This window comes from Macrobrachium rosenbergii, chromosome 48, assembly GCF_040412425.1.
Source record: "Macrobrachium rosenbergii isolate ZJJX-2024 chromosome 48, ASM4041242v1, whole genome shotgun sequence".
In the NCBI taxonomy this organism is placed as follows: Eukaryota; Metazoa; Arthropoda; class Malacostraca; order Decapoda; family Palaemonidae; genus Macrobrachium; species Macrobrachium rosenbergii.
Genome location: NC_089788.1, coordinates 8,065,750 through 8,081,845, shown reverse-complemented (window position 1 = coordinate 8,081,845; position 16,096 = coordinate 8,065,750). Strand labels below are relative to the sequence as shown.

At 37.9% G+C, this 16,096-nt stretch overlaps 1 protein-coding gene across 1 annotated transcript; it reads left to right on the top strand.

Moving 5' to 3' along the window:
- The first annotated feature begins 4,408 nt into the window (after positions 1–4,408).
- sta (stubarista 40S ribosomal protein SA) lies at positions 4,409–12,533 on the top strand. Its single transcript, XM_067091248.1, has 7 exons — positions 4,409–4,520; positions 9,387–9,522; positions 9,671–9,876; positions 10,970–11,128; positions 11,259–11,380; positions 11,492–11,735; positions 12,433–12,533. Exons 2-7 carry the CDS (start codon positions 9,390–9,392, stop codon positions 12,508–12,510), a joined length of 942 nt encoding a protein of 313 aa, XP_066947349.1. The 5' UTR covers positions 4,409–4,520; positions 9,387–9,389; the 3' UTR covers positions 12,511–12,533.
- The last annotated feature ends 3,563 nt before the right edge of the window (positions 12,534–16,096 follow it).

The window sequence follows — 16,096 nt, the reverse complement described above, 5'->3', positions numbered from 1 at the left end:
GGCCTGGCCTGGATTTGTGTGTGCCCGCGGTTGGCAGATGGATGGCAGTTGGGGGCCTCAGGAAGTTCACTGGCCCTGGAAGCTGGAATATGGCCTAGCCTGGTCTTGTGTTTGCCCGAGACTGGTAAATGGACAGAGGCTGGGTGGCTGTTGGAAGTTCTCTGGTTCTGGAAGCTGAAATATGTCCTAGCCTGGTCTTGTGTTTGCCTGAGACTGGTGAATGGAAGGAGGTTGGGGGGCTGTTGGAAGTTCTCTGGCCCTGGAAGCTGGAACGTGGCTTGACCTGACTTGTGTGTTTCCGAGGCTGGCGGATGGATGGCGGTTAGCGGGCCGCTGGAAGTTCTCTGGCAATGGAAGCTGGAACGTGGCCTAGCCTGGACTTGTTATGCCTGATGCTGGCGGATGGATGGCAGTTGGGGGCCGCTGGAAGTTCACTGTAACTTCCAGCTGATCTGGATTCAATAATGAGAAAACTTTTTTATACAAATCCTTTTTAGACAATTGTTACCCTTCCAGACTTTTTTATACATGTTTAAATAAACTTCTGAATAATAAATATATACCCAAATTACAGACAACTACAGTTCCTAAGATGTTTTTTTGCCAGTCATGTACATGTTAAGTCTTTTTACAGCACTTTCAACAGCTTTATTCAACATTATGCACCTGTCATTAACTGTAAATTGATTCCAGTTAATCCTTTTACTATTAAATCGATATTTCAGTACAAAGACAAAATTAGCCCTCTTACGACTTGAAGCATCGTTTATTTATTTTCTTTCCCCACGCCACCTGCTGAAAATTCGAAATGACTGTCATAAGGAGGTCAGTTATAGAACTGAAGTCAAAGTATCTAATCCGGAGTTCTCAAATATTCGAGAAAACACACCAAAAGGTGTAAGACTGAAATTGATTATAAAGATTTTAAAATACTTTCCAAAGTTCCCAATTCTTCCTCTTCCTATCTTTGAATCACTTTTTTTTAAACGACTAGTACCAAGATTGAATAACCAAACTACCTCAACAACTCTTTACCTGACGTTGAGTTTATCCCGGCCTGGAATTCTTTGTTTATGTCACTCTGCTTTTGTACTTCGTCCAACTGGTAACGTTTTTCTGCTTGTTTTTTCTTATATAACTTTGTTTTATATTTTGGTTGCAATTTTAAGCATGAGTCTGTTTTTATAATTATATTTTAATGCATTATTCCAGCTTTGATAATGAGACAGATGTCTTGAAACGTCAGCAATAAGCAATAGAGAAATGCCGTTTCTGTGGACGTCTTCCTCTGCCCTTGGTCATATATATATATATATATATATATATATATATATATATATATATATATATATATATATATATATATATATATATATATATATATATATATATATATATATATATATATATTTTAAGGCCACAGAAAAAATAAGAGAAGGTACTCCTTTTATTTTTCCTGTGGCCTTGACTAAATATATTGTCACGCTTATTTAGTGACATATAAGCATATATATATATATATATATATATATATATATATATATATATATATATATATATATATATATATATATATATGTGTGTGTGTGTGTGTGTGTGTGTGTGTGTGTGTATGTGTATACACTGTATATATATAAATATATACATACATATATATATATATATATATATATATATATATATATATATATATATATATATATATATATATGTGTGTGTGTGTGTGTGTGTGTGTATATATGTGTGTATGTGTGTCTATGGAAGAAATGAGAGTGTGGAAGTGTCTATGTAGAAACAGCTTTAATTAACGTTCCTGGAATTCATTGTAGTGATATGGGTCTGCACTCCTCTAATATTGTAAAATACCAGAGCTACAATGTACATACTGTATCATTTCACAATATTAAACCACCTATTCACAGGTAGGCCTAATAGTCTTCATCAGAACAGAATGTCAGGCACTGCTCTTCTTCTGAGAAATTTACAGATATCACGTGGACCCAGTTGTCAGCAATGAGTAGCCTAATACTTTCGTAGTTAAAACCTAGCATCAACAGGAGAACTTTCTCGCTGCAATGTACACTCGGTCATTCATTCAGAATTCAAAACTTCATTTTAACATCGCTGACTTCTTAGTTCATATGATTCAGACAACTTTGATTAGTCTGTCATTTCATTTACAAGGTCTTTCAGAAGCCTCGTAACACTTTAACATGTGAATTAAAACCTTTGGATACATATAAACCCACCCTAAAGGAAGTGATAAGTAAGGGCAGAATAATAAAATGGTTACAAAATGTACTATTTCCCCTTTTGTGTTAACAAAAATGGATCAATGAACAAAGACATATAAGGAACCCTGAGATACGAAAGCACGCAAGTGTCTGATCTACTCTTGTTACTAAACTATGAAATAAGACTCATGTGATCTTGCTCAATTAAAAGAGCCTTGGCGCCAAGTTTGAACTTCGGAAGTTCCACCGATACAGCTGTATGAGTACGAAATTCATTCCATAATTTGGTGGCAGTTGGCAAAAACTCCTAGAGAGCTGTGTGGCACTAGCCTTCATTAAAGAAAAGGCAAGACTGATAAAGTTAACAGCGTATCCAGGCCTACATGGCGGATAGATAGTTCAGTCTGGAAAAGTCATCATATAAAGGATAATCAGATAGTCTGTTTCAGCACCGTAAGACACTGGGCAAAACTGGAAATGACAATAATCGGGTTGCTGTGCCTTATTTATCGTGGAGTTGTTTCATAATATAGTCATGTGCCATTTTAACGTTCCCAAAATGAACGGCATGCATTTTATCTTGAATAAAGTTTTATTTTCTAATCAATCTGATTTTCTATATACAAATGAAGGTAATTTGTACAGTGAAAAATCCCTTATAATTCGCAGACATACTGTACATATTGATATGCATGATTTGGATGATAAATATTGGAAGAGAAGAGAATAAAGTACGCTATAGGAATAAAAGACATGATGAGGACAAAAAAAAAAAAAAAAAAAAAAAAAGCGCCCTGTGGGAAGCGAAACTTCACCAAGGCCTTGCGACAGTGAGGAAACAAAAAATGGAAATAAATTCTCATCTCTCGCAAGTGAATGAGATGGTTTCTAATACAGCAAACATAAATCCCAAATTTTATCCAGTTCTGTTCCCGCGTTCTTAAGATATAGTGAAAACGCACAAACGCATACACTGACACACGCACACCCACATACACATATATACCTAGAAGTACAATCTCTCTGTGGGTTAAGAAACTGTAGCTCTAATTTTCTAAAATCTGCAATGTATCTTCTTCTGCCAGTAAGAGACGGCCTAAAGAGAGAACTAACACCAGTGATAAAGTTAATGAAATCAACTATAAATTCCTATCACCAAAAAGGGGATGATAAACGGGCGTCCGTGAATAAACGCAAAAAAAAAAAAAAAAGACGAAGAATCACTCAAACGCTTTACTTGATTGTAACAGACGTTAATATAATTTAGTATTTTAAACTTTGGTATATATATCTTTCGACATCCTCTGACTTTGCTCTCAACGATTCGTGTACATACATCGGACATTCTATTTTCTTCGACCCGTTGCTTCCATTTTATCTAAAAAGTTTCCATTAGTGTTATTTATTTTTTCCCAGCACCACAGAAAATAATTCGTTTTAGTGCTACTTTCACAATTTTATATTTAGGGAAGCCCACCGTTGGCCTTACATTCTTCTTGAATAAGTTGAGTCTGTAAAATGTATCTTCAAACAGTCAACACAGATTCTGTATTTTAACTCATTTTCCATTAATGATTTTCTTGGATTTCTGATATTATTCCCTCATTTAATTAAAAAAATTCAAAGGGAATAACTCCTCGTTAGGAAGTCTTATTTTGAACAAAACTCATTATCTGTAGCCTTATGGAGATTAATCAATGTTTCTTGAAGTTATTTGTTGCTTTTCGTGGTGAAAGACTTCTTGACGTAACTGTTATTTCACCTGGCAGCAAGAAATTTTGGTTGCTGGTATTAATGATCCCGCTGACAAATACATTATTTACGTCGCCTTTTAACGCCATTTTTATTATATTAGAAATGTTTTGACTACATACAAAGTTAAGAATTTATCTATGTTTATAAATGACCGTACCCTTTCTCAGGAAGTAAGAGTTTAACATAAACACTTTTTATATTCACGCTAACTTAAATCACTAAGAGCCGTTGGAAAGAACTAGTACACGAGACATTTGAGTTTGTTTGGTGAAATAATAACATAATTAGTTAATTTAAAGCTCAAAATTACAGTGACTTAGTCAAATAATTTGTTAAATTACATAAATATACTTTAGTTATTTTTTTTATGAATAAATCTTGATAAAAAAAGTTCAAAACACACATGAAAAGTAAGACAGCAATGGTTAGGGATCTATATAAAACCAGCCACCTTGACTGTTCGCTATACATCTATTTACCAAATCCCTTCTTTCTTCCTTTCAATTCGTCCCCGCAGTGCGGAAAGCCGCCGTAAGTTACGTTAATTTTATTCGTTATCTTTATAAATATACATTTTGTTCTAACATTTTCTGTTTGTAATTTTCAAGTTGAATAGTCTATAAAACGTTTGAGTTACCTATATTGTGTATATTGTTCAATATAAATGGGATGTTCATGGATGAAACTACGTGACCGAATGGTGCTTCTGACAATGTAAACAAGGTGCCGAACGTAGAGATCACGAAAATATTTTTCTGAAGAGTGTTTTTAATGGTGGCTGAAGGTTGTTATTCATATATGTGGTCAGTTATAAATCCGTATTGAGTTTTGTGTCGTTTTTAGTTATACAATCGTCGAATTATAACTAGAAAGACTTCGATGTATGAGGCTAACTTAACCTGCTGTTGCACATTCTAGTAACCACCCAATGATATAAAGTATAGTAAAAGTGGTGCTGTTCCCTATTTGGCAGCTTGTCACGAATATTGCTGTTCTATCTCCCAGGAAATTAGGTCAATTTTGAAATGTTTACCAAAAGGTCTTGATACCACCTTTTCCTAGAGCTATAATGGGTTAATCCAGGCCAATGCTAAGTTAATTTTAAGAAGACAAAATAGTTTGCTGTAATATGTTAGGGGTAGTATGCATAGTAGGGAGACAGGTAGTTGTTGCTAATTTCACCTTCTAAATTTAGTCCAGCACATCTGTTTTTAATATTCAGTGTAACTTGGGCAGGTCGTGGGTGGGACCAGAGCCACCCCTCCCCGGTCAGGGTACTGTGCCCAAGTCAGGTTAGGAAGGTAAGGCCTGGTTAGGGCAGGATACGGCATTCATTAGAACGATATAGTAGCTCCGCGGCGGCGACTGCCTTCTAACTTAACTTTTTCTACAGTTTTTTGGTTGCTTATTATGAATTTACCTTTAATTTTTTGTGCTGGAGTGTAATTAACCTGTAATTAACCCCTGAAGTCCATCCAACAAGTGGTTTCCATACTCGATCTTCACAAGATGGAGCACGGGTACATCTGTTTCGAATGGTTCATATCCCGTCCGGCAAGTGCAATAACTTGTTAACGTATGGGTAACCCCCCCCCCCCCGGGCCATTACTAAACACGGCAAAGAGACATTCCATTTGGCCGACAACAAACAGATGCACCACCAGTATCAGAACCCATAAAAGTGTACAAAAAACCAGTTAGAAAGGTAAAAACAGTCAGGGAGCTAATATATAGAATTACCAGGCATTCTAGTAAAGGTTAAGTTTGGCTTGTTTTCACAGTTGGATTTCTCAAGTCTAACCCCGTCTCCCCATTCTGCATCTGTTCCTAGGTTAGTAATGGACGATTGGCTAATAATAAGGTAATTTTTCGGAAGACTCCAGCCAGCCATTTCCAAAGGTGCCAGCTAGCCATTTTTGCATGAAAAACCATTTTGGATTTTTCATGCAAAAATGGCCAGGAAATGATAAGGTAGTAAAAGAACCTAAAAATACCAACCTAACGTAAACTAGGGATGTTTACTGGTTACAATTTTGCCGTATTAGTTATGGAGGGGGGGGGGGCTGGTATTGTCTTACCTTACAAGTCCTTATTTTTCTCTGCTATTAGGCATTTGCGAAGGTTATGTATTGAGAAGAAATTTTTTGTTTTGATGTGATTTACCCAAGAAAAATATAAATTATAAAGCGGGAGGTGGCTGGAGTCTAACGAAAAATGACCAATAATAATTCATCAGTAGTTTGAAGAACAACCCACCTTCCTTTCTGTCTGCTCACTACCCCAAGTGCATATTTTCATTACAGTGCACCCAATCCAGAAGTAGCGTCAGAGTTAAGCCATCCAAAACTAACCTTATTTATCTTAGTCAGACATTGCAAGTTCAGGGGTCACTAATATTGCTGTGGTTACTAGATTTGCTAGAGTAGCCTAACAGTTCAATGAGAATTGTCATGAAGATTACCTCTTTCAAATAGTTCCTATGATTCCTGTTTTGTGGTGCAGTTGAATGCTGAAGAAATAGGTCTCAGGAAATTTAAACCTGGCCGATTGGTTTCCTGGGTTGACTCGGTTCACACCCAGTGCCTATGGGATTTATTAATCCAACCAATCAGAGCAGTGTGATTAATGTGCCACGCTTTGATCCAAAAGATCTATTCATTTGATTTCCAGCTGCCAAAAAGCACCGCAAAATTCATTGACCAGCATTGATTGTGAAGAATACTGGAGAGAAGCCAACTTTCTGCCAAAGAAACAACCTCTAGTAATCTTAATTCCCCAAACTCCTTGATGAGCAGTATCTGAGTTTTTAAAGATAATATTGTATTAAATCCTGAAAGCATACAAACTTTTTTTTTTTTTTTTTTTTGTACCTTCCACACAAGCTGGTCCAGTTGTTTAAAGTTTCCAACAAGGGAAATAGCCAGCAGCAGGTGAGTGAACAGATGAGTGACCCTCCCATTCACTGGACCGTATGCATCACTTTTTCTATGTCTATATAGTACATATTGCTGTAAAGACAGCGGTGCTTCACTTTCCCACACGGTTGCAGTTGCTGAAGTTGTAATTTTGGTAATACAGCAGAACAGGAGTGCACTTGTCATAGTTTTGATAATACTGCAGAAAGAGTTCCTTGTGTTGTACTGCTGAATTCATGTTAGGTGTTCCTTGGGGCCTCATTGCTGTTCATAGAAATAGTGTGCACAGCACTTATGCATTTTTACTGTAATTTCTCATTTTGATCTTCCACTTTTATGCACATCAGGACTAGATATCTTTAAACTATTTACTGTGTTTCTTAGTTGCCTGCCTGTGGAAAGGTACGGTTTAGGAGGGAGATGTCAAAGATCTTTCTTTTGAGGGTACACATCTGTTTTCTTGTGTTCCTGCAGTGTCTGGTTACCCACTTGGTTTTTTTTAGGAAGAGGGGACCAACCTAACTACCTATCCTTTTGCGCTTTTGAAGTACGAAAGAAAGAATCCAACTAACCAGAGTATTGGCTGCCCTGGCTACTTGGAACCACCTCTGCATGTCTTAAGACATGCTTATGGTTCTAGGCCTAAAGGTAGAGGTAATTATGTTCAGTTGCCTTTGATATGTTCCGATCGTGACTCATTGCCTGTGGCTGGCTAAAGGCCTTTTGTGTTTATGCTGCAGTGTAAAGTCTTTAAAGTTGACGATGGGTTAGCACCCAGAGTTCTCTATAGTGCACACCTTGAGTCTTGCTTGCTGTGAACTGGAGGAGGACACGTCTCCAGATCGTAGAACTTCCTCCTAATCTCCCTCCAAGGTGCTTCCCCCGTGTATGATGTATCAGCAGAGCTACTATGCCCCAGAGGACATTGAGAACCTGCCACCAGTAGGTGGACTGATTAGTTTTCTGACTGTTTGAACTGCCATTTTACATAAAATGCTTTCAAGCAGAAACTTTCTTAGCCAATGAACCAGGGGCCTTATCATTCACCATGTGACTCTCCAAGCCCCTTAACTACGTATGCAAACCCAAAGTCTTTGGTCATAGTCCCACCCCTAACCTACCCCAAACTTCTCCCAGTTACTGAGGAAAATTTATCTTGTGTGTTACCCACTGCCTTCTTTCATTTGCTGCTAGTTAACTACCATGTTACCAACTTCATTGACAGGACCAGCTTTTCTTGAAGGTGTATCCATGTTAAAGACATCAAGAAAATGTAAAAGATCTTGAATTTGCCATTTTTTTTTTTTTAATATACAAGCCAGAGTTATAAACACGACCAACCCTGCATGTTAAAAGTGTTCATTGAGAGGTGAACACTATACCCACCCCTTTTCACCAATTAACGATCTTGTTCCCAAACTCCAAAGACCATGTCTTGCTCATGCCACGAGTAATTTACATGAACTTTGGGTAGATCTAAGCCTGCTGTCCGCGGTGAGCTAGGCTATGGCAGTTGTTTTTTCTATAGAACGACCTGCCGAACAAGAATTTAAAGTAATATTTTGTCGCTCGGCTGTAATTAAACTGTAAATTATCTTGGAACTGGTGTGGTAAAACCCTTTCGAGAATAGCTAACAGTAAGGGGGACCCGTTGGGAATTCGGGGTTTTTATGGGGTAAATAACTTGGGAAAAGGTTTCGGTACCTTATTGTTGTATATCCTGTTCTATAAGCCATTTGGAACATGAAAAACAAGCGTAAAAAGAAGGGCAAATAAATGGGTAGTGGGAGCCGTTCCAAAGACACTTTTCATTCATTACTATTACTACTGATTCTAAGCCATGACATGCATGCGCTAGCTTTTGATTCACCAATCAGCAGCTGCCGGTTTTCTGCGCTTAGCGAGAGCTGCGAGAGACTGGCAATTGATGTTTTCCTGTGTTATTTTACTTGCTGAACTAAAATTTAAAGTAATTACCTCTTGCCAGAACATACGAGCTTGCCAGGAATCTTAAAAAATGCAGATAGGGCACGCAGTGCTGTTCTGCCACGGCAACCTATAGAGGCCACCCAAGTTGAAAGTGGAAATGGTAATTTTTGTTTCCCATTTATGAAAGCTTCGAATAGTGTGCAGTGGAGCTAGACTATGGCAATTGACGTTTTTCTGTTATTTTACATGCTTTACAAGAATTTAAGGTAATATTTTGCCGGTCGGCTGCTGTTAAACTGTAATTTACCCTTGAGCTGTGTGACCCACTGGTACAGACGTGCAGGTTTGAAAGGTCAATTACATTTTAGTCACAGCCAACTGACAAAATATTATTTTAAATTCTTGTTCAGCACGTAAAATAACATAAGAAAACGTCAATTGCCATAGGCTAGCTCACCGGGGACAGCCGGCTTAGAATTACCGAACTCTGCATAGTAAAGCTGGGAATAATGCAAATTGGTTTTAATTTTATATTTATTATTGAACTTTTCAGAAAATGTCGGGTGGACTAGCTGTTATGAGCCTTGAAGAAAATGATGTAACAAGGTTTCTTGCTGCATTAACACACATTGGCTCCAACAATGTCAACTTCCAAATGGAACAGTACATCTTCAAGAGGCGTCAAGATGGTAAAATCACTTAAATTTTAGTAAAACATCACAAAGTAAATCAGCATAATTAATCTGAGGATAATGTGGCATTTGTGATAAACTGTGCAAAAATTGTTGTGAAGTCCCAGCATTCCTGCTGTATGTAATCCATTTTTCCATTTATCAGGTGTACACATTATTCATCTGAGGAAAACCTATGAGAAGATTCTGCTTGCTGCTCGTAGTATTGCAGCCATTGAAAACCCAGCTGATGTTTATGTCATTTCATCACGTCCTATGGGTCAGCGTGCTGTGTTGAAATTCGCACGCTACACCGGAGCTACTCCCATTGCTGGACGTTACACTCCTGGTGCATTCACCAATCAGATTCAGGTAGGTTACTAGAATTGATTTTGAAGTTCATTCCACACAGTTTTAAGTACATGATCAGCATTGGAATTCTAATCGTCAAATGTTAGGTGCGACTGGAGATGAAAAAGTACCGTATATGACGGCATATAAGGCGACCTTTTAACTTTAGAAATTCTCCCCCAAAATTGGGGGTCATCTTATACGCCGAGTATAAAAAGCAAACCTTAAATCCTGCCAAGATTTTTAATGATAGGCTAACCCCTGAAGTGACAATAGTTAACTTTCCAATTTTAAAGGAATATGCTCATGCGTATCTACAGTACTTCCAACGGGTATTACTCAGCCAAAAGCAACATCACAGACGTTGAGCAGTTTGTCTTAATGTTTACTATACATTTTTCCTGAGTGAATAACAAAGAATTTTTTCTCAATGGTGAGCTTTGCCAAACATTTTAAAATCTAGGAGATACAGATTTCACACATTTTTGGTACGATACAGTGGACCCTGCCTATTCGCATCTCCACCTATTGGTGGATTTCTCTGTGGAGCATATCTACACATTATTCACGAAAGTTTTGCCTATTCGTGGTATGTTTCATATTCACAGACTTGTATTTTCATATTTTCATGACTCAATGCAATTTTTTGTGATAAAACCATTAAAGTATTCAGGTATAAGCATTTTTAGAGGGTTTTTTGTTGTTGTTGTTGTTTTGAACTATCAAAATAGGCAGTATAAGCATTTGTAGAGGAATGTCAAGTATTCACGGATTTGAGCTATCCGTGGGGGTTAGTGGTAACCCCCCCCCCCCCCCACGAGTACCGGGGGTCGACTGTAATTCCAATAGTTACTGATTTTATTTATGTACCAACTAACTTACATCAGCTGATAGTGTTATTTATAATTTAATGAATTCGGTTCATCTTTTACAGCGGACATACCTCTAAACCTACATTTTTACATGGAAAATAAGCGGTCGCCTTATACGCCAGCGTATACAGTAGTTACCGTGTGTTTAGGCAAATGTTTTAAGAAATTTTCACAAGTTCACTCATATTATGAACTCAATTCAGGAAATTATTTTTTGTGCTAACGAATTTTGTTGATTTTAGGCTGCTTTCCGTGAACCACGTCTTCTGGTTGTAACTGACCCTGCCTGTGATCACCAGCCAATCACAGAGGCCTCTTATGTTAATATTCCAGTCATTGCCTTCTGCAATACTGACTCTCCTCTGCGATTTGTGGACATTGCCATCCCATGCAACAACAAGGTGAGGGATTGTTACAAACTAATGCTTTAAGTTAATGGAAACATGTATTGTAATGAATGATGGAAAGGATGAATTGCAAAAACTCGTTCGTTAGACTTCATGAAAATACTTTTGTAACGTTGGTTTTCAGAGTGCTCACTCTGTTGGCCTTGTATGGTGGATGCTGGCCCGTGAAGTACTTCGCCTGCGTGGTACCATTTCCCGTACATTGCCTTGGGAAACTGATGTTATGCCTGATCTCTTCTTCTACAGGTGAGTGTCAAGTTTTTGGTTGTGAAAATTTTCTGTACAAAAAATTAGATGTGCCACAGCATGTTTGGAAAAAAATGGTTTCTTTATTTTATTTCATTTTGTCTTACACAGGGATCCTGAAGAACAAGAAAAGGAAGAGGCTGCTAAAGCTGAGGCCCTCAAGGCTGAGGCTGAACAGCTGAAGGCTGATGCAGCTGCTGCCGAGAACTGGGGAACTGATGCTGAGATACCTGATGCTACTGTTCCTGCTGTAGGCACAGGAGCTACTGTTCCATCCCCTGTGGCTGGAGCTGCTCCCGGCGCTGCACCTGCTGCTGCCGCCCCTGCAGGACCTGTTGATGACTGGGGTCAGGCTGTAAGTACCGCAGAGTTCACTCGCTAAATATGTTTCAGTAGCCCCTCAACCAATCAGATGATCTGAGAGTCAAGACTTAAAATAAGTTAATTGACAGTCTTACAAGTAACAGACCATATAGTATATTGTGTACAGTACTTTAAATTCCAGGATACCCACAAGTCTCGGTCCAGTAATTCTTCATTTCCTTTGCCAAGTTGAACTGTACCAGTACAGTAATCACACTTATTCAATGCAGTAGAGTTCTACCAAAAATGCTCAGTTCAGTGAAAGATATCAGGGAAAAAGTAAAGAAATGTGATTTGAGGTTACTAATCTTTTACTTGTGGCTAGATTTATGGACTGGATATTTAGTGGGCATTCTTTAACTGAAATTTAAAAGATATTTTACCAGATTATTGGCCTAGCATGTTATGTCAGTAGTTTCTTTATTATTAATCTAATAATGACCTCAGGTTTCACGTACACTTTGGCGCTATATTTTCCTTTGGATGGGATGAATTCTCTCGTCACTTTGAGGTTATTGTTAAGGTAATTTGGTACAGCAGCTGCAGGATATTTTCCTTTGGAGGGGATTAATTATCTCGTCACTTTGAGGTTATTGTTAAAGTAACTCTTACATGATACAGCAGCTGCAGGATTTATTCAGTTTTGAGTGATGGACGAAAATTTAAATCTGGCTTTTATTTTATGACAGGGTGATGATTGGGCTGCCACACCTGCTGCCGGAACTGGTGATGACTGGGGAGGTGCCCCTGATGGTACCTCTTGGTAAACATCAATAAAATCTAGTTGAAAGGAGAGTTTGTTTAAACCTTTGTGCGTAGTCTTTTGTTGTTAATGCTTTGAAAATGAGTTCATATGTACTTGGAATTTTTGTGGGGCTAAGTAAAGTGTACAGGGGAAAAGCTGTAATAAGTGTGGTAATTATGTTTCGTCTTTATATGATATTTTCCACTTTAGGTAACTATGAATATGTAATGAAGGGAAAATGAAGTTGGTTTATTGTACAGTACTGTTTAGGTATTACTACTGTATAGATATTTAATACTTTATAAAACTCTGCCTTTGTGGACTACAAAACTAAAGTGGTATGTAAACCAATCTGTTTTAAGAAACCATGGGAGTTTGTGCAAGTTAGTTGCGTTTCTTTTACCAACCTGAAAATGCAGTTGGTTTCAGTCTTCAGAAGCAAGTAAGCAGAGCAAAGGGGTCAAAATACGAATGCATGAAGACCCCGGGCGCATTGTTACATTTCATCTGAAACAATACCAAATTGCTTAAGTCTGCTACCAGCAAAAACTGTTAAATTAAAAAACAAAATCGCCATGAAAAGTGATAGGTATTAATAGAAGAAACAAAATATCTTGAGCTTTATACTAATGCCAAAACAAGAACTTTTTGCCATTTCATTCGAGCTACTATGTTAGGAGGTCGAATTTTAGAAAAATATCAGAGTAACGTTCCCCGTACGAGCGAGCAGCCGTACACTGTAGGCCTTGCTGGTATTTGTAGCGTTCCTTCTGCTCCTATCAGCAACGCCCTTCGTACCTTTAACTATACCCACGGTCTATATTTTATATCTCAATTCTCCAATGTGACGGGAAACAAATTGATTTTTGCATCGTATTGCATTAACATACATACGCTGTGTATGCAGAAAATACAACTTCCGTAGATGGTAGCTTTAAGTTGAATACAAAAAAGTTACTCTACGTTGAATTTTGCTGGCGGACAATTTTTATGTTGAAGGTTCCATGCCCTTTCAAGTTAATTCCCCCATCGTGTCTCGAATGTATTTCTTTAAATCTTGAGCTGAAGTCTTTTATGGACCTGAGTCAACAGACTAAACCAAAAGGCAGATCATGCTTCATTGTAACTTGCTGAAATATACTTTTAATTTATGGGTAGACAATAACACAATTTGTATTTTATTGTAGATGCCAAGTTTATTGTGACTATATATTTCATATTTCCAACTGATATTTTGAGGTTAACCTGCTCCATTTTTTATTTTCATGCTGTAAGTAGCCAGCTGAACGGGCTACATAGCCTTGTTTGGTCCATACCATACAAAAAAAAAAGTAAAGGAAAAATATGAAAATAAGGCAGCATACTTTCTGGAGAATTAACGTATGAAGGTCATTTCACGACTCTGCAGTAGAGGAAATAAACTAATTTTTTTACCGTTAATCTATATGACAAATATCGAATGACTTTCCCGGTAGCCTATTTGTATGTGGTCACTTGAGGTGAGGAAAGAGGTTTTTTAGGTCTACTGATTGGTAGAACACCTGTAGAAAAAACAAAGATATAAATATAAAGAGTAACAGCCTTAATTCAAACCAGAATTTTGTGGATGCAATAATCTAACCTGGAGTGGACTAAAGAGAAGAAAATATTACTAATGAAAGAAAAAGTTATTTAGGAACTTTTCATAATCTAATGTTGGAAAGATCGGATAAATGTTGCATTAGCGAGATAGGCAGAAAATAAACCTAAAACAATAGCTGCTCACGAAAAGAACAGCAATGAAAACCTATAAGAATAAGGAATGTTATTGGTCAAAGGAAAGGTACTAGGCGAGTGTCACAGCCCTAGAAGATCCTTACTTTGAAATATGTATACAGAGGAACTCTGTGACCATTTACAAGTGAACAGTGTATTGAGATTTGCGGATCTAAATAAAAACATTGTCACACTTTAAGTTTTGGTGTCACGCTACTACGCTATCAGTATACTTTTTTCAGGGTTAATCCTACTTTTTATTACAGATATAATAATAAGGAATTTCGTGATTAAGCATGACGTTTGTCTTGTTCTATACAAGTTTTACTAAAGAAAACAATAAATGCCCTTTATCTTTTACTCGTGATGACAGTATCCCATATTCAGCAGCTTACATTTTATCTTCAGTGTCAATCATTTTCTTTTCTTCCCCTATGCATATGTTACTCTTTGAACAGTAAAAATTTCAAGGCATGACCATTGCTATAGGAAGTTAGGTGTATGTAAGGACCTTGGGCATGGCAGGTTTTGTCTATTGAACTTTTCAAGTTCGTGACTTTGGCTCAAAGTTGCGATAACGTTCCCAGTTGCGCGATCTTACAATGTAAACAAACTTGGATTTCGGTCGTTCGTTGCCGGATCGTTCTCGTAATGAGAGTAAACAATTTAACTTCCAAGCAGCTTTACAAGTATTTACTGAGAGAATGTAAGAAGCTTCCTGAAAACGCCCAGAGTCATTACAAATATCATATAAGACAGGTAACGTACAGAAGTGACTTTATGGGCAATAGGCAGCCAGAGATGATATTGCAACTGACCCCCTAGCGGGGTATTACCGTCAAGGCGCTTCACGTGGTGCACTGTAGGCATTACTGAAGGGTCTTGGGGGCGAATGCTGAGTAAAGAGTCAGGGCCACGGTAGTTCTAGTAGGTATTTTCGTGGTAGGCATTTCAGAGGGAATTTGGCCTAACCTAACCAGAGCCTAATCATGGACTCCATATCCTAACCTGGCTGGGGAGACTTCTTCCCTCCCTGGACCCCCCCCTGAGTAATTCATGACCCCCTTAGTCTACTCTGCATTCTACCCAGGTCCTGTGTTTTTGGTGGCCCATATGCCCCTGGCTCCAGTCACTTTTAGCCTTTTACTTTCTTCCATTCCTATTCCTTTCTTCAATCTTGATGTTCAACCTTTCAGTAGAACTATATAGTAGCTCCGCAGTGCCTACGGCCCTATAACCCTATAACTTGACCTTTTCTACAGTTCATTGCTAATTATGAATTTACCTTTCATTTTTGGCACTCGAGTCTAATTAACCCCTGAAGTCCACCCAACAAGAGGTTTCCATATGCGATCTTCACAAGACAGCACGGCTACGTCTGTTTCGAACGGTTCATATCCTGTCCGGCAAGTGCAATAACTTGTTAACGTATGGGTACCCAACCCCCCCAGGGCCAGTACTAAACACGGGGAAGGGACATTCCATTTGGCTGACAACAAACAGATGCACTGCCAGTATCAGAACCCCTAAAAGTGTAGAAAAAACCAGTTGAAAAGGTAAAAACAGGCAAGGAGCTAATATATAGAATTACCAACCTTTCTAGCTAGGGAAAAATTTATCCTTTCCTAGAATGCCGCGTCCTTACCTAATCAGATCTTACCTTCCTAATTTAGCTGTGATTTTCATTGCATGTAATGCATTTGATAGCTGTTAAGGTTGTCACCAATGTACAGTACTGTATGTTTTTTTTTCAGAAATTAGTTGAGATCAGTTGAAAAATGTAGTTGTGTGGAAGTTTAAGTCAGCTTCTACTAACTGTAATTAAGATACTTGTAGTATAATTATTAAGGGTC